The sequence below is a fragment of the Pseudoliparis swirei genome, chromosome 2 (assembly GCF_029220125.1).
Source record: "Pseudoliparis swirei isolate HS2019 ecotype Mariana Trench chromosome 2, NWPU_hadal_v1, whole genome shotgun sequence".
In the NCBI taxonomy this organism is placed as follows: Eukaryota; Metazoa; Chordata; class Actinopteri; order Perciformes; family Liparidae; genus Pseudoliparis; species Pseudoliparis swirei.
This window is the reverse complement of record NC_079389.1, coordinates 2,366,209-2,385,423: the sequence shown is the minus strand read 5'-3', so window position 1 is coordinate 2,385,423 and position 19,215 is coordinate 2,366,209. Positions and strand designations below refer to the sequence as shown.

At 45.6% G+C, this 19,215-nt stretch overlaps 1 protein-coding gene and 1 long non-coding RNA gene across 8 annotated transcripts in view; both read left to right on the top strand.

The window, feature by feature from the left end:
- The first annotated feature begins 49 nt into the window (after nt 1-49).
- The window catches only part of tspan7b (tetraspanin 7b), a 46,268-nt gene continuing 27,102 nt past the window's right edge, over nt 50-19,215 (top strand). For 5 of the 7 annotated variants that reach the window (XR_008833529.1, XR_008833528.1, XM_056430108.1 and 2 more), the window contains exons 1-6: nt 50-341; nt 14,267-14,455; nt 14,715-14,789; nt 14,901-14,996; nt 15,848-16,003; nt 16,114-16,197. Coding sequence is in view for 5 of the 7 variants with exons in the window: in XM_056430108.1 (XP_056286083.1) it covers nt 276-341; nt 14,267-14,455; nt 14,715-14,789; nt 14,901-14,996; nt 15,848-16,003; nt 16,114-16,197 (666 nt within the window). In the remaining 2 variants the exon portion in view is untranslated. Of the gene's footprint in view, nt 342-12,898; nt 12,924-14,266; nt 14,456-14,714; nt 14,790-14,900; nt 14,997-15,847; nt 16,004-16,113; nt 16,198-19,215 lie in introns of those variants that run through there. The other 2 variants (XM_056430140.1, XM_056430131.1) reach the window with 2 other exon arrangements.
- LOC130203749 (uncharacterized) lies at nt 7,947-9,368 on the top strand. Its single transcript, XR_008833531.1, has 2 exons — nt 7,947-8,036; nt 8,156-9,368. It is a non-coding gene; the product is annotated as an uncharacterized LOC130203749 (long non-coding RNA).

The following is a 19,215-nucleotide window of genomic DNA, read 5'->3' as shown; positions in this document are numbered from 1 at the left end:
TAGAATCTGTGCGCACGTTGCATGACATCGTGTCTTGCATCGTCTCCGGGACTGAAGCTACTCGGATACTTTCCATCCCTGCTCGTCGTCGCGGTTCACCTCTGCATCGTTCCGTGCACCGGATACAACGGACGCTCAAGTAACGCTGTAACGTCTCCGGTGACGCTGCGCCGCTGCACAACCGCGCTCAGTTGCACCGACAGTTCGCAGAGACGCTCTCCTCGCACTCCTCCCGCTCGAGCCTCAGTGGGGTCTGCACCGCGCGCTCCTCCGCCATGGAGACTAAACCCGTCATCACCTGCCTGAAAACACTGCTCATCGTTTACTCCTTCGTCTTTTGGGTACGTAGCTTCTTCTTCTTCTTCTCGTGATAACGCCATCCACCATACTGTGTGTGTGTGTGTGTGTGTGTGATGAAGCCTCATCGACGGCATCGTGCTGCTGGAATGTGGATATCAAGCCAAAATGAAGGTCTCCGTCTTCACTCTGCGCGGTGTAACACTTGTGCTCAGGTTGCACATATTACGGGCTGCGCACGTATAGGGGGTTGTTGTCCCGTTAGCGCGGAAGAGGACAGGCACGTCACGATCTAGCAGCGAGACCCAACCGTACGGGCCTCGTCCGTGGGATGGGAGGAGGCCCCGGTTGAAGCCCCGGTGTCTCCATGTTCTGGAGTCCGTTACTTTAGATGTCTTAAACGGAGCCTGCTCCCCGAGTGTGTCTTAAAGGGACCCTTTTTCCAATTGTGTCTTAAAGGGACCCCGCTCCCCAAGTGTGTCTTAAAGGGACCCCGCTCCCCGAGTGTGTCTTAAAGGGACCCCGCTCCCCGAGTGTATCTTAAGTTAAAGGGACCCCGCTCCCCGGGTGTGTCTTAAAGGGACCCCCGTTCCCAGAGTGTGTCTTAAAGGGACCCCGCTCCCCGAGTGTGTCTTAAAGGGACCCCGCTCCCCGAATGTGTCTTAAAGGGACCCCGCTCCCCGAGTGTGTCTTAAAGGGACCCCGCTCCCCGAGTGTGTCTTAAAGGGACCCCGCTCCCCAAGTGTGTCTTAAAGGGACCCCGCTCCCCGAGTGTATCTTAAGTTAAAGGGACCCCGCTCCCCGGGTGTGTCTTAAAGGGACCCCGCTCCCCGGGTGTGTCTTAAAGGGACCCCCGCTCCCCGGGTGTGTCCTAAAGGGACCTCGCTCCCTGAATGTGTCTTAAAGGGACCCCGCTCCCCGAGTGTGTCTTAAAGGGACCCCGCTCCCCGAGTGTGTCTTAAATGGACCCCCTTTCACAGAGTGTGTCTTAAAGGGACCTCGCTCCCCGAGTGTGTCTTAAAGGGACCCCGTTTCCCAAGTGTGTCTTAAAGGGACCCCGCTCCCCTAGTGTGTCTTAAAGGGACCCCGCTCCCTGAGTGTGTCTTAAGTTAAAGGGACCTTGTTCCCCGAGTGTTAAAGGGACTTCGCCCCCTGAGTGATCCTTAAAGGGGCCCCGCTCCCCGAGTGTGTCTTAAAGGGACCTCGCTCCCCGAGTGTGTCTTAAAGGGACCTCGCTCGCCGAGTGTGTCTTAAGTTAAAGGGACCTTGTTCCCCGAGTGTTTAAAGGGACCTCTCCCCGGGTGTGTCTTAAAGGGACCCCGCTCCCCAGGTGTGTCTTAAAGGGACCTCTATATATATATATATATATATCGGGACTTCATTTAATTACACATGGAAGTTCTACATTCTAATATTACAAAAGTACCATCATCAAATGTGCTTCATGTAAAGTTACTCATTTCCCAGCATAGTGGCCCCATATTTGATCATTATTACCGAAGCATTGAGGTGTAAGTCGTTTTGATGTTGTAGCTGGTCTAGAGTAGCAATAACACAGTGTACACATACACTATTACAAGTAAAGGTCCTGCATTTTAAAATCTCACGTCAGCAAAAGTATATATGATCAAAATGTACTTAAAATGTACCCAAACTAAAGTTACTCATTATGTAGACTGATTCATATTTCATCATCACACTGGATTATAGTTATCTATGCGTTAATGTGTCAGAATCATCTTTGATGTTGCAGCTGGTTAAATTGGGGGCAGTTCTATGTCTGTATATTGGTCATACACTGTAGCTAAATCTAAAATGATATGTTCTATTAATCTGGATCTCCAAAGTAACAAGAAGCTAATGTTGTCAGATGAATATCGTGGAGTAAAAAAAAAGTCCATTATCGCCATTCAAAATGAGGTGGAGTATCAGTAGAAAGTAGCACATAATGGAAACACTCAAGTCCTTTTAACAGTTCTATGATTTATCATTTCATCATCGTGTCAGGAATCTTTTGGTTTTAGATTAGAAAATAGCTATTAAATGCTATAAAACATAAAGTCGTTTTGTCTAAACCCCAAAGATATTAATTTTACTAGAACATAAGACGAGTTAAAGAAGCAAGTCCTCACATTTGACGAGCTGGATCCATGATATTTTGGCACATTTTGCTTGATAAATGATAATGAAAATAGTTGCGAGTGTTTCTAATATTTTGTCTATGACGAAAATATGAGGGGGTACGCACAAGCTTGTGTTTGACGTACACACGTCCATCTGAACTAAGAACAGGTAACTATTTGGGGGGATCTTGCAAATATCAGTGTGGACTAAACTTCTCTGTTTTTGTTCTGCAAACGGTGGCCTGCTGGGGTTGGACGTGTGCACTGTCCACCTTCTCTGCGTGGTACTTTGTCCACCACATTTACATACCGAGCAGAAAAACACAAAACACGCCCTACAATATCAAGCAAAACACACCAAAGAGTTGAATCAATACTTCTGGAGGATGTGTTTTTGCCAAGGTTGGAAATACATGAAAATGCGGTAATGCTGTGCAAGCAAGCCGAAATAAAACAACACTCATGTGAAGAAGAGATTGATATTTTCACTGTAATTAAAGCTCTTTGTGATAAGTGTCCTCAGAATTTGAGTCAGCACATCACTTCAGAGAGCATCTCTCAAGTCAAACACATTTGCTTCCATTCATAGACTAAAGTACTTTGGAGATTTAGAAGTGGAATTGTTTTTCTTATTACCTATTTGGCTTAGAGGGGTTTGGATTGTTTACCTTTTTATGGCCAGCTGATCGCACATAATCATAAAGCATCCTTGCAGACAACAATATGACTATTATAACCTCAGCGTGTCGACACACTCTAAGAAACAACGGTGCTAACTGGAACATCATAGGGTTCTTCAGCTTGTCCCCATAAGATACCATATTTTTGGTTCCATGTAGAACCTTTTATTACATTTTACCTGTAACCCTTTCTACCTAAAACTTAAGATAAAGGGTTATACCTAAAACTTAACATAAAGGGTTATACCTACACCCATCTGGGGTTTTATATAGGGCTGCAACAACGAATCGATAAAATCGATAAAAATGGATTATTAAAATAGTTGGCAACGAATTTCATTATCGATTCGTTGTGTCGCGCGATTATTACGGCGCTCAATAAGTCACGGAGAATAATAAAAGTTGAGTTGAGTGCAGAGCAGCGCAGGAGAAACAAGAGCGGAGCGGAGGGAGAGGACAGAACGCTGCGTTGTGAGAGCCAATCAGCGCTGAGCTGCTCCGCTGTTGATGAATCTAATTGGCTGCTGCTGCTCACGTGGCGCTGGAAGCGGAAGTCCTTCACGTAGTCGGAGACATTCACGGAGCTGTGTGGGCTGAAAATATTTTTCCATGGAGAAAGGCAACGGAGATAAGCCACGCCCCCTCACCATATGAGGCGTTTAACCCATAAATAGCCAACTCAGGAGAGTAAAGCTGTCAGTCTGTTTGTGACGGGTTCATCCACATGCTGACCAGTGAACAGGGTTCATATACATGCTGACCAGTGAACAGGTTCATATACATGCTGACCAGTGAACAGGGTTCATCCACATGCTGACCAGTGAACAGGGTTCATACTGCTGACCAGTGGATCTCCAGGACCTTTCCATGATTTAAAACCAAATTTCCATGATTAAACATTTAGTGAAAACTCTGTGTATACATGAACAAGTGAGAAGATGTAGTATTTAAACTAACAATGAGAATTAAAAGGCATACAGTATATATTCCGTTTAAATTAACATTTGAATATAACACATTAGCATTACTTTTCCAACATTTTGAGATTTTATTTTTTTCAATTACTTTTCTAGGCCTGGAAGTAGCCATTTAAAAATTCCATGACTTTTCCAGGTTTTCCATGACCGTATGAACCCTGTTTTGAATAAAGGGTTGAAAATTACAGTGTTTTTGTTTTTTTATCCGATTAATCGAAAAAGTAATCGACAGATTAATCGATTATCAAAATAATCGTTAGTTGCAGCCCTAGATTTATCCCTTTCCATCTTTTAACGGTGCTAACAACAACCCACCCATGGGGTTTTACTGAGATCCCTTTTTTATTCCAAGGGTTTCATCTAGAACCCCAAACTCGTTATACTCCTTTTTACATCCGTCAGTCTGCCCCAGGGCAGCTGTGGCTACTGATGTAGCTTACCACCACCGGTATGACTGTGTGTGTGTATGACTACTGGACTCTGGACTCTGTAAGCGACTTCGGGTATTTAGAGAAGCGCTATATAAAATTGAAGGTTACTATTATTATTACATCAAATAGATCTTTCACGATCCAAACCATCATTTAGTTTAGTGTGAGCGATTAAACATCTCTTGTTCAGCCTGTTTTGTGATATACATATTTTGTGGAGCCCCGTCAGGACTTGGTGCCCTACGCACAGCGCGTAGTGTGCGTTATGGGAGCGGCGGCGCTGGTCGTAGTGTATAGCATGCCGCACAAACAACAATGCAACTAGTGGAAACGGCAAGGTGCTCAGTGTTGCCAGATTGGAAATGGTGAAGTATCATACCAAAGGCTCAAAATGGTCATATTTGGAGGATAATTATCGTGTATCTGGCAATCCTGAGATCGGTCGACCAATGACTGTTCTCTATACCGTCAGAGCTCACGCAAGAAGGTGGAACGTAAGGGAGATACCATTTCCAAAACTTGTAAGGGGTAAATACTAGTTTGTGAAAGACCCAGAGAAACACAAATATCCGACGAAGCAAAATCCCGGACGTTTTTGGAATCCCTGCCGGATGCATTTTTTAGGTCTCAAAAACAGGGCATGTCCGGGGAAAAGAGGACGTCTGGTCACCCTACCTTTAGGAACCCTCACTTCTAAGACGGTATCATCTAATATGAACACATGGGAGAGATGTATCTGTCTTTAATCTGCTCAGAACCTGAAGAGTACGTTGTCTCTTTTCCTAAACTAAGAAGAGAGTCCCGGCGGACACAAGGTTCTGTGTTCCCCCACGGCTTAGAAAGCAGATCTGGGCCGCGTGGATCTGTCCGCATTGCAGACATGAGCCACCGACACTGATTTTAACTTTTATATTTAGTCCGGATCAGAGCGCCTTCCAATGGAGGGCATCGCATTTCAGCGTGCAGACGTGTCTCCACCAGAGAGCCCCCGGCCTCGCTGTCATCGGCTTGTCGGGGCGAATAATGTCTCCAGAGCGACGAATGAGCTACGTGTCCGCCGTATACTTCACACGCGGGGCGATTAAATGCGGAGCAGGTGGTGGAGTATGTGCGGTGTCCTCGCCAGCATATTTTGTCATCGCACCTTCTGTTGCTTTACTGGGCCTGTGGAGGAGGAGGAGGCCGAGGAGGACGAGAGGAGGGAAGAGGGTTGACCTGTTTTAAACTCAGCTGTAACCCGGGTGGCCGGTCTGGTGTTGAATTTCAAACACAACATGCAGGAAGAAGGGGGAGCGGGGGGGCTGTTTGGATTCAGCAGCACACATGAAGGCGAGATGACCCCCCTCTTCATTGAACTTCATTTCCCCCGTCGGCTCCGAAATGAACGCTTTGAAATGACAAGAGGATCCGTTATTTGTATGCGGCGGCTCCCAGGAGGGGGACCGGGGGGGACATTTTGTTACTGATGATGTAAGCCATAAACAGTGAGTGCATGATCACCTGGAGGACTGTTCTCTGGAATGACGGCTGCTCCAATCGCTTTTATTAGAAACAGGAGGGCGCCATTACCGACCAATCAAGTCACCGGCCACCAGTCGAATGCATGAATATTTTGATAATCAACTAATCTCTTGTGTTTTTTTGGGAGCAAAAATGCAAAACATTTGCTGGTTTCAGCTTCACACATGTGAAGAGGTGGTGATTTTTGTCATAGTGTGTGACAGCAAACTGAACCCTGGACCAAACCCCCACTTGAGAACCACTGGATAAGACCAAACTGGTTAATGGCAGTGTCGTATCTTGGCTCTGATTTGATGACATCCCTTTCTTTGTCAGGTATTTTATTTGCTGCATTAGCCTTAACCAGTGGCGGCTGGTGAAATTTTTTGGGGGAGGGGGGCGCAGTTGGGCGATGTGGTTTAAATAGCACTCAACAATGAGAAGAAAAGAGGTTTTGAGTAGAATATTGTAAAAAACAAAGCTTTATTTCAAGAACACAGCGTGCTCAACACGGTCCAACAACAACTATCAACACACTGTAACTTTAGCATGAGAGGTTCAGAGCAGCTTTAAGGAACATTGGGTTGGGTTTCAGAGGTTTGCAAAATAAAAGAGTTTCACCCTCACATGAAAGAGGTTCAGAGCAGATGTTACAGATGTGGAACGGGCATGGAAGAAGTCGGCTCAGATGGTGGATTTTCCCAGCACTTATTTATTCTGCAGAAGACAACAGAACACACACATTTGCCTTCTGATCTGTCTCTGCACTTCCACTTCCCTCAGCAATATAAAACCATTGTCCATGGAAGACAGGACCACATTAAATCTAAATAATAACAATTCTCATCAAAAACCATGACATGTAACATACAAGGGGAAAACAGAGACCCCTAATGGACAAAATAAATAACTACATGAGCTAGAGTCATTTCAGCAGAAACAGCGAAAATTCTAACTTTGAACAAAAGGGAAACACATGCAGAAGACAACAGAACACACACATTTGCCTTCTGATCTGTCTCTGCACTTCCACTTCCTAGACACGCAAAACAACACAATTTACACAAGGAAAATATACGTCGGGGCGACCGGATGTAGCTAAACAAACGGTGCCAAAGTGGCTCAATGAGACCGCCACCAAACGTATATGTTGACGGTCTAAATGACACGACAGCTGGACGCCGTGATCGTATTAGCGACCATTACTGTATGTAACATAAACGGTTAATTTTTATTAAAGAATATAGCCAAAATAGTGCAACATCGTTTTTCACTCAACTCACCCTCAGCAATATAAAACCATTGTGAGCAGGGTTGCCAGGTCTGTGTGACAAAACCAGCCCAATGGCCAATCAAAACCAGCCCAAAAACCAGCCCAATATCAGAACTCAAAATATGCTCGTGCCAAACCATATACCAGACTTACTCAACAGGCGGCCCGCGGGCCGCATCCAGCCCACGGACGCTTATTTTGTGGCCCCCGACATGCCTGGTTATGAATGCATAATAATTATAATTAGCCAACCAAAATCGTGTGAAAATTAGGTAGTGCGCCTTTACTTTAACCCTCTGAAAACGAAGCCCGCTACAGTGCGTTTTGACAGCTTTACGTTTTTAAAATCTGTATATCTCCGCGACAATACGTCGTCGAGATACGTTTAAAATACTGGATGAATCCGGAGGATTTCCTCTTCCGTTCATTTCTCTACCGTAAGCTCCTCTGCGATTCACAGAGAAAGATAGGGGGACGAACGTGTCGGGTGACGCGGCACCGAGTACAGTGATTTGCCAATGCGGTTGTCCGTCAACATTTTGCGGAGAAGAACAACCAATGAGCACTCAAGAAATCACAAGGACCTACCCACCTCCCAGCTCATTAGCAGTCTGTCAGTCAGAGAAGCCAGAGAACACGGCGCGAACAGACTTCACAACAAGGAAGCAGCGACTTTGGCGAGCAGCGCGGAGCCTCAGAGGAGCTCCAGAGCCACGAGGAGGAACACGCAGCCAGAAGAGATCCACTTGGACCGGGTAAGAGTCTTCACTAAACTTTACGTGTCCGTGACGGGACGTGTCGGGACGTGTCTGTTATGTGTCTCGTCACGGTGTCTGTTACGTGTGGCGGTGCTGACTAGTATTATATTTTACAGAGAGGATTCACCAGCACCTGCAGTGCAGCCTGCAGCCCCACCTGCAGCTCTACCTGTCCGGCCAGCAATGGTCTCGTGCCCCGGAGGACCATGATACGATGACATAATGCCATTATAGTGAAGCCATATTGTAAATATTCTGTATCAATATTTGTGTTCTGTTTTCTATTTCTCAACATGAATATTATGGAGAATATGTTTACTTTTTGTAATGTATAATACATTTATTTGAAGAAGAAAAAATGTAAATGGTCATTTTTTATTTGCACACCCCATGAAACTTTATCTGCAATATTAAGTCATTTCTCAGTCCCATCTTTATCATTTTGGTGAATGTGTGACGGACCACATCATTTCTACTCAAAAAACGATAATACAAAATGTGGTTTTTGACATCTTTACATGTATCTAGCATTTATTCAGATATTTCACTGCTTTTGTGAACCCATGACCTTTGGTAAACCAATTTTAAACACCAAAACAGTTGGTCCACATGAGTAAAGGTGTGTTTTCAGAAGAGATATGAAGAATTTTTAGAAATCGAACTTACATTTTCAGCTTTAGGGCCATATTTTTTCTTTCCACTTGTACCTGAGGTCAATTGTGCCTCATTATATAGAGAGCTGAGATTGTTCTGGAATTTTTGATGTATAACACATGGGTATGTGTCATATGCAAAAGCCTTTTAAAGGTGAATTTAATGTTGTTTGTAAAATCGAGTCGAAAGGGCTGCGTTTGAGGAACAACTCATAGAGCTGCAGCACAACAACATCCTCAAAGAAAGACACAAGGAGGAGAGCATTGACACATTCTGGATATCCTGTGTTCTGAGGAACACAAACCCTGCATTAATCCTGTGTGCTCAGAAAATCCTGACCTGCTTTGGATCTACTTATGTGTGTGAAAGCTCCTTCTCTGCCATGGGAATAATAAAATCAAAGCAGCGTTCCAGTCTAACTGACAGACATTTGGCAGACTATCTCAGAGCAGCTACAACTGAGCAACAACCAGATCTGAAAGGACTTGTGAAAAGAATGCACACTCAGAGCTCTCACTAGGAATAAGTAAACAGTTGTTTGTTATATTGTTATTGTTATTAATATTTGTGAAATGCAGACTCAGAGCTCTCAATAGGAAAAGTAGCAATTGCAAACTTTATCAATGTCATCAATGCAAAGCTATTCACTCCAGTGTTAATAAAACATCAGCTTGACCAACACTTGTCATCCTTGGAAACGCAGTCGCTACACTACATTTGTTACTGAAACTAAGAATATTTGTTAAATATTCCATGATGCTTTGGAATGCATTAAAAATGACTAGCAAGACAGCATATTAAACAGCAGTAGTAAATACAGTAAATAAAATGGTACAAATATATGTTAATAATAATTTGTGGCCCTTTGCACCTGTTGTGGTTTAAATGTGGCCCTCTTGGCCTCCGAAGTTGAGTACCCCTGCCATATACACTGCTTTTAAAGTCCAACAGCATTGCTATCATTGCCAAATGTATTGTAATATCTACAAAGTAACAACATATGTTTAGTATGCCAGCATTAAAAGCAGTTTCCCCTAAACAGTTATTTCACCTAGGTCCTAAAATGGCCTTGTGTAATTAGATACAGTATATTATCATAAATAAAATGTGTGTACGTGCTGATCTGGAGTCAGTTTGGTAGGATTTGGGTATGAATAAATTATTTCATTTAAAATATGGATTTTTATTTAAAGATATTCATGTAATTTGCATGCAAAATAGGTCTACCCGAACCAACGGACAAAAAATTCAACCCGCGGCAACACTTCAAAAGTAGCCCGATTCCGCAGGAAAACCGCGGACCTGGCAACACTGCTCTCTGGGCTGAGGGAACATACGGGTCTCTGATCTGCCGAATAGTCCAATCACGTGACCAGTGGCCATGGCGCACATTTTTGTGACCCAAGATTCACGTTTCATCCGCCAATGAGAAGCCGTCCTTGCCGAAACCACTGAAATGTTTTCTCGCTGCCGTACACACACATTGGGCCGGTGTCCCGAAAAAGGGGAGGGGCTTCTCTCCGTGATAATTGCGATATATTATATTTTTTCACATGAACTTAAGTGGTTGTTGACAGGCTGACGGTCTCCCACACACATTTAGCCCGTCAACACGGTATATTTACTATTTAAATGATTTGGCATATAATGTTTTTTGACAGGATGTATTTTTCTTTTTTCTTCTTTTTTTTTTTTTCATCTCAAAATTTTAAGAGGGGCGGTGCCCTAGCGCCCCCTATGGACGCACCGCCACTGGCCGTAACCAGACATTCATGACTACATTTGATATCCATATACACCGTTTGTCAATGTAAACGTTATCTTGTCACAATATACATAAATATTGTGATCTAAAATGACATATAATGGACTGTGGTGGATCATTTCATTCATAGCTCTCATCCCACAGTGAAGCATTGAGCCTCTGAAGAGACAGATGCTCTTTTAGGAGTTGGTTGAGACCAAAACCCGAGCTAAAAAAATATTCGACGAGTATTGATCAGGGGGAAAGAAACACGACTCAAAGTCAGTGCTAATGCTGCTGGAGAGAAACCAGAAGACTGGGAGGCCTGCAGGATGGAAGATTCAGAGGTTACAGAAGTGCTCAACAGAGAACTCCTTGAGACCACTTTAAAGAGACAATCTACTGTTTCTCAGTCCTCACTCTGTGGTTCAGCTCCGACGCCGCGAGGATTCATCTCACTCGCCTCCGACTGCCAACAGCTCGTCAATAATGCCCATGTTTACAGGTGTTGCTTACATAATAGAAACCACAGCTACATGTTACAAATAAAAAGAGATACATACAGTACTCTGGTAATATTGTGGAAAATGTGCATGATACATCATTTTGTAAATATTCAGTGTTTTCTCTTTTTTTGTGGTCTTTTGTCTATATATTTAGACCGTTGGTACAAACAATTTAATCATAATTTTTGAATATTTGAAACTATTCCGACAGTTTATAGACCAAATAATTGATCAATAGCTTAAATAATCGTTTGTTGCTTTTGTGTCCAGTTTGTGTGTGTATGTGTGTGTGTGTCCCTCACTGTAACCCTTTTTATCACTTCACCCTCAGCTGAAACTCATCATCCCCGTGTGTAATGGTGCTGATATGTAAATTCATGTGTGGGTGTTTGCATGAGATGCCATCAAGTCGTGTTACAGTTGGTTCTCAAACGACTCTCACTGTGTTTAGGGTCAGGTCTAGGGCTGCGACTAATGATTATTTTGATAATCGATTAATCGGTTGATTATTTTTTAGATTATCAGATAAAAAAACAATAAAACTATAATTTTCAACCCTTTATTCAAAACAGGGTTCGTACGGTCATGAAAAACCTGGAAAAGTCATGGAGTTTTTAAATGGCTACTTCCAGGCCTAGAAAAGTATTATCGATTCGTTGTTGCAGCCCTAGTCAGGTCCTAAAGCTAACTAAGTGTTTCACAATATTTTCCTAAGTTTTTTCCCGTGAAGGGGGAAGTTTATTTTAAAAAGCATTGACACGTCTTGCAGGATTTTGAAAAAAACCAAAGGGAGAAAAAGAAACTTCGTAAAATATCAGACTTCGTCTCAATCAGTGGGCACCAACCTTTTTGAGCCCAAGATCCCTGACCTCCGCCTTCATGACCGGCAAGATCTACCTATTGAGGCGTTGAGAGAAAACAACTGTCCAGATTAGACTTATGACTTGAGGCTTTTTATTTGGCCTAATTCTAATTGAATGAAATCAAAACACTTTGGTCCAGCTTTCAAATTGATGAGACCAGGAACACAGAATTTAAGTGCAATATAAAAAGTAAGATATTTGTTCACCGCACACAATATGAACAAGAAAAAACACATTTGCAATGAGCAGCTGGATGAACTACCAATATAAATGTTGTATTTATTTACATTACAACACGACACTGACAACATGATCAGTCAGTGCAACTCATGTAAGATCAGCTCTCATCATAATGCCATCAAGTCATGTGACTCCAGTCAGTGTGATGCATGTGACTGAACTCTGTCTGTGAGCTTGTAGTTAGTTCATAAGCACAGACAGCCAGTCTGAGGCAGTTTGTGAGCTGTCTGTCAGTAATCCAGCTCCTGGTCTTTGATTTGGTGATTTTCTCAACTTCACTGACGTGTTTTTCGGGGCAAATTTGGTATTCATGAAAGTTTTCTCATCTGGGACTGGTTCTGAAGTCAGCCCGTTGGTGAATACGTTCACATCAGCTCTACAGACATCCTCAGATTTAAATAATTATAATAATAATAAATATGAGATCCCCATTTGTGACTCCTGCATCTGTGCTTTTTCAAATAATAGAATAAATACAATTGCAATCACTTTCAATTAAACCAGATTGCTCCATCAGACAAGAAAAAAAGCTCAATGTTGAGCTTTTGTTTTGAAGGACAACAGCAGAAAAGCCCAACTCACGGAGGTAAGACCTGGCAAGTCGCCAAGAATCTCGGCAGTTGCGCATGCGCAGGCGTAATTTGTTAATGCCGTAACGTAAACATTTACACTAAAGGACAGGCATTACAACATTTATTTATTGATGACGTAGTTGTATGTCCTTGTACTTTGAACTTGTGTAATATGTAAAGTTATGAATAAAGGTTTTTCTGCATTTCCCCTGCGCCCCACCTGTACTATACGCTCCCCTCTTTCAGGGAGCACAGCTGACAACACGCTGTCAGAGAACCCGCTTTCAGACGTTCATTAAAATCAGGTGGAGATCTTTTCTGACGTCGATCTTCCACACACACACATCCCGCTCCACACACACACACACATCCCGCTCCACACACACACACATCACACACACACACACATCCCTCCACACACATCCCGCTCCACACACACACACACACACACACACACACACATCCCGCTCCACACACACACATCCCGCTCCACACACACACATCCCGCTCCACACACACACATCCCGCTCCACACACACACACACACACATCCCGCTCCACACACACACATCCCGCTCCACACACACATCCCGCTCCACACACACACATCCCGCTCCACACACACACATCCCGCTCCACACACACACATCCCGCTCCACACACACACACACATCCCGCTCCACTCACACACATCCCGCTCCACACACACACATCCCGCTCCACACACACACATCCCGCTCCACACACACACACACACACATCCCGCTCCACACACACACATCCCGCTCCACACACACACATCCCGCTCCACACACACACACACATCCCGCTCCACACACACACACACATCCCGCTCCACTCACACACATCCCGCTCCACACACACACACACCCCGCTCCACACACACACACACATCCCGCTCCACACACACACATCCCGCTCCACACACACACACACACATCCCGCTCCACACACACACACACACATCCCGCTCCACACATACACATCCCGCTCCACACACACACACACACACCCCGCTCCACACACACACACACACCCCGCTCCACACACACACATACACCCCACTCCACACACACACACCCCGCTCCACACACACACACACACCCCGCTCGCTCTCTTTCCAGTGAGACACACAGCGCCCTCTTTCATCCCCAGCGCCTCATTTGAAATGCTAAGATCGGCGCAACAGGAGGAAGCGTCTCGCCTCGGATCAAAGAGCCCCTTTGATACGTCCCCCTTTCTTTTTCTCTCTCTTCCTCTCCGTGTGTGTTTGTGTGTGTGTGTGTGTGTGTGTGTGCGCCACACATTACACACACATGAGCGCAGGCATATTCACAAAGCAGGTGATTGCCATCCCGAATGGCAGATAGATTTGTGTCGTCTGTCTGCCGTCTCCTCCTCCTCCTCCTCCACGCTCTAATTGCTCTGCTCCTTTCTTGTTCCACCTTGATCCTCCCCCCCCCCCTCGCCACGGCTGCTGAAACACAGCCATTGTAATCGCGGCGAAGTGCCGAGATAAAGGCCCGTTCCCTGCTTTCATTCTGCTCCCTGTGCTCTCTCTCTCTCTCTCTCTCGTGTAAAATCCATCTCTCCAACCCCCTCCCCCCTTCTCCCCCACGCCCTCTAGATAACAGGAGCCATCCTGCTGGCGGTGGGAGTATGGGGGAAGTTGATGCTGGGCCCGTACATCTCTCTGATCGCCGACAACTCCACCAACGCCCCGTACGTCCTCATCGGCACCGGCACCGTCATCGTCGTCTTCGGCCTGTTCGGATGCTTCGCCACCTGCAGAGGGAGCCCATGGATGCTGAAGCTGGTGAGACGCCGTTGGAAGGGGGGGGGGGGGGGGGGCTGGTTAATTAGTCCTCAGGTCACATGACAAAGGGAATTATAGCTGACCTCTATCCTGTAAAGAGGGATCAGAAATCCAATAGTTGCTGCAAGGCGCTTTGTTCTGTTAATGGTGCTCAAGTGTGTGTGTGTGTGTGTGTGTGTGTGCACAAGCATAGGCAAATGATACATTTAGGCAGAGGGTTTTCATGCAAACTATGCAAACCTTCTTCCTCTCTCTGCAGTATGCAATGTTCCTGTCGCTCGTCTTCCTCGCCGAGCTGGTGGCCGGGATCTCTGGATTCGTGTTTCGTCACGAGGTCAGCGACGCGACCGCAAGTCTGACACTCGAGCCGCGCAAAAGCACTCTGCCGCTGTTCACCAGGCAAACTGACCTGGTGTGTGTGTGTGTGTGTGTGTGTGTGCCGCAGATCAAGGGGACCTTTCACAGGACGTACACTGACGCGGTGCTGAACTACAACGCCGAGGACGAGGCGAGCCGCGCCGTCGATAACCTGCAGCACAGGGTGAGTCCGGCCCCCCAGGGCCACGGGGTCCTGGGTGAGTCCGGCCCCCGGGCCACGGGGTCCTGGGTGAGTCCGGCTCCCCAGGGCCACGGGGTCCTGGGTGAGTCCGGGCCCCCCGGGCCACAGGGTCCTGGGTGAGTCCGGCCCCCCCGGGGCCACAGGGTCCTGGGTGAGTCCGGGCCACGGGGTCCTGGGTGAGTCCGGCCCCCTGGGGCCACAGGGTCCTGGGTGAGTCCGGCCCCCGGGGCCACGGGGTTCTGGGTGAGTCCGGCCCCCCGGGGCCACGGGGTCCTGGGTGAGTCCGACCCCCCAGGGCCACGGGGTCCTGGAGGTAGACCAGCTGACCTCAGCAGCAAACCAAAACACAACCATGAACGTTAAAATAATTCATTTTAAAGACGACACCAGAACAGCACCATCTTTTTCTCGTTGTCAACAAATCCCACGAAAAGACTACAAATAAAGTGAATTAATGTGAAGAACAGGTGTCGCCTTTAGATGTGTAGGCCAAGCCTAAGATAGCTGTTTCTTCTGTGCCATGCCGTTTATGTTGAGTTATCAAAAGTAAAGGAATGAGTCACCAAATATGTATTAAACCACAGCTGAAAAAGGTCCCTGATAAGTGCACTCTTTATTACAATTCATGATAATTTACTCCCGTTTGATTAGCGCTCAGATCTTTTTAAAAAATGATCTCGCTTTTTTTCATGATTTTTTAAAAGAAAATAAATAAATATCTCTTTTTTTAAAGATCTAAGAGCTGAGTGAAACGGAAAATAAAGAAACTACTCAGAGACGTGTTTTGGGACAATGAGATGCAATATGAATACATATCCCCCCCCCCTCTCCAGCTGCGCTGCTGCGGCGTGTACAACTACACCAGTTGGTTCGGCAGTGTGTATTACCCGTCCAACGGCATTCCTGCCAGCTGCTGCTTCAACTCCTCCGACTGCAACCCGGACGACCTCCGTAACACAACTCTCGCCCCGAGCAAGGTCTACCACCAGGTCAGCGTGGCACGCTTCATACACGCCCCCCAGCTTGTTATCTGTGGGGTGGAACGGCCGGACCCCCGATCCCTCCTCTGCAAACTAACCCCCCCCCCCTTGTGTTACAGGGCTGCTACGAGCTGGTCACTTCCTTCATGGAGACCAACATGGCCATTATTGCGGGAGTGACGTTTGGAATCGCCTTCTCACAGGTGAGAGACGGCATACTCGTGGAGCAAATTATGTGTATGAACCCTGTCATTGGTCATGTGTATGAACCCTGTCATTACCTTCGCATTGAAAATGCCGGAAGGTTATGTTTTGATCGCCGTGTATTTATTTATTTATTACCTTCGCATTGAAAATGCCGGAAGGTTATGTTTTGATCGCCGTGTATTTATTTATTTATTTATTTATTTGTATGCGTGTTATTCGCAAAACTCAAAAAGTATTGAACCGAATCGCATGAAATTTGGTGGGATGATTGTTTATTATCCGGGGACCAGTTGATTAGATTTTGGGATCGATCGGGTCAAAGGTCAAGGTCAAAGGTCATGAACAGGTCAAATCTTCTTGAATCACATGGAATTTGGTGGGATGATTGGTTATTATCCGGGGACCATTTGATTAGATTTTGGGATCAATCGGGTCAAAGGTCAAGGTCATGGAAAGGTCAAAATCTTTTTTTTACCATAGCACGATACATTTTTGTCCAATTGGCATGCAACTAATTCCAAAATGTTCATAATTCAATGCCCAATCTTGTGATATGCGAAGGTATGCGCTCTACCGAGTGCCCGTTCTAGTTGGTCATGTGTATGAACCCTGTCATTGGTCATGTGTATGAACCCTGTCATTGGTCATGTGTATGAACCCTGTTCATTGGTCCACATGTGTATGAACCCTGTTCATTGGTCAACATGTGTATGAACCCTGTTCATTGGTCCACATGTGTATGAACCCTGTCATTGGTCCACATGTGTATGAACCCTGTCATTGGTCATGTGTATGAACCCTGTCATTGGTCATGTGTATGAACCCTGTTACTGGTCAACATGTGTATGAACCCTGTCATTGGTCCACATGTGTATGAACCCTGTCATTGGTCATGTGTATGAACCCTGTCATTGGTCATGTGTATGAACCCTGTTCATTGGTCAACATGTGTATGAACCCTGTCATTGGTCCACATGTGTATGAACCCTGTCATTGGTCATGTGTATGAACCCTGTTCATTGGTCAACATGTGTATGAACCCTGTTCATTGGTCATGTGTATGAACCCTGTTCATTGGTCAACATGTGTATGAACCCTGTTCATTGGTCCACATGTGTATGAACCCTGTCATTGGTCATGTGTATGAACCCTGTCATTGGTCATGTGTATGAACCCTGTTACTGGTCAACATGTGTATGAACCCTGTCATTGGTCCACATGTGTATGAACCCTGTCATTGGTCATGTGTATGAACCCTGTTCATTGGTCATGTGTATGAACCCTGTTCATTGGTCATGTGTATGAACCCTGTCATTGGTCAACATGTGTATGAACCCTGTCATTGGTCATGTGTATGAACCCTGTTCATTGGTCATGTGTATGAACCCTGTTCATTGGTCATGTGTATGAACCCTGTCATTGGTCATGTGTATGAACCCTGTTCATTGGTCATGTGTATGAACCCTGTTCATTGGTCATGTGGATGAACCCTGTTCATTGGTCATGTGTATGAACCCTGTTCATTGGTCAACATGTATGAACCCTGTCATTGGTCAACATGTGTATGAACCCTGTCATTGGTCATGTGTATGAACCCTGTTCATTGGTCATGTGTATTAACCCTGTCATTGGTCATGTGTATGAACCCTGTTCATTGGTCATGTGTATGAACCCTGTTCATTGGTCATGTGTATGAACCCTGTCATTGGTCATGTGTATGAACCCTGTCATTGGTCATGTGTATGAACCCTGTTCATTGGTCCACATGTGTATGAACCCTGTCATTGGTCATGTGTATGAACCCTGTCATTGGTCCACATGTGTTTGAACCCTGTCATTGGTCATGTGTGTGAACCCTGTCATTGGTCATGTGTATGAACCCTGTCATTGGTCATGTGGATGAACCCTGTCATTGGTCAACATGTGGATGAACCCTGTTCATTGGTCAACATGTGGATGAACCCTGTCATTGGTCATGTGGATGAACCCTGTCATTGGTCATGTGTATGAACCCTGTCATTGGTCATGTGGATGAACCCTGTTCATTGGTCAACATGTGGATGAACCCTGTCATTGGTCATGTGGATGAACCCTGTCATTGGTCATGTGGATGAACCCTGTCATTGGTCACGTGGATGAACCCTGTCATTGGTCATGTGTATGAACCCTGTCATTGGTCATGTGGATGAACCCTGTCATTGGTCATGTGGATGAACCCTGTCATTTGTCAACATGTATATGAACCCTGTCATTGCTTATGTGTATGAACCTGTCATTGGTCATGTGGATGAACCCTGTCATTGGTCATGTGATGAACCCTGTCATTGGTCATGCGTATGAACCCTGTTCATTGGTCAACATGTGGATGAACCCTGTCATTGGTCATGTGGATGAACCCTGTCATTGGTCATGTGTGTGAACCCTGTCATTGGTCATGTGTGTGAACCATGTCATTGGTCACGTGGATGAACCCTGTCATTGGTCATGTGTATGAACCCTGTCATTGGTCACGTGTATGAACCCTGTCATTGGTCATGTGGATGAACCCTGTCATTGGTCATGTGTGTGAACCCTGTCATTGGTCATGTGTGTGAACCATGTCATTGGTCATGTGGATGAACCCTGTTCATTGGTCAACATGTGGATGAACCCTGTTCATTGGTCAACATGTGGATGAACCCTGTTCATTGGTCATGTGGATGAACCCTGTTCATTGGTCACCACGTGGATGAACCCTGTCGTTGGCTTGACTGACAGCTGTTGGATTGTTTCATAGCGAGACGTCTCTGCGGGAGACGTTTCCGTGACGTAGGTAAAGCAACAGGTGTGACTCATCGGATGAGTCATGACCCACCTGCGGGTCCGGGCTCTGCACATGCGGCTCGTGGACATTGTTCATGTATTTTCCTGCTATGACGCATCGCGGGGAATGAAGGAGCCATTGCATGAAACGAGGACCTCCAACTAAATGTTAGTGCCAGAAATAGAGACCAGGAGACCTTCATCGTGGTCTT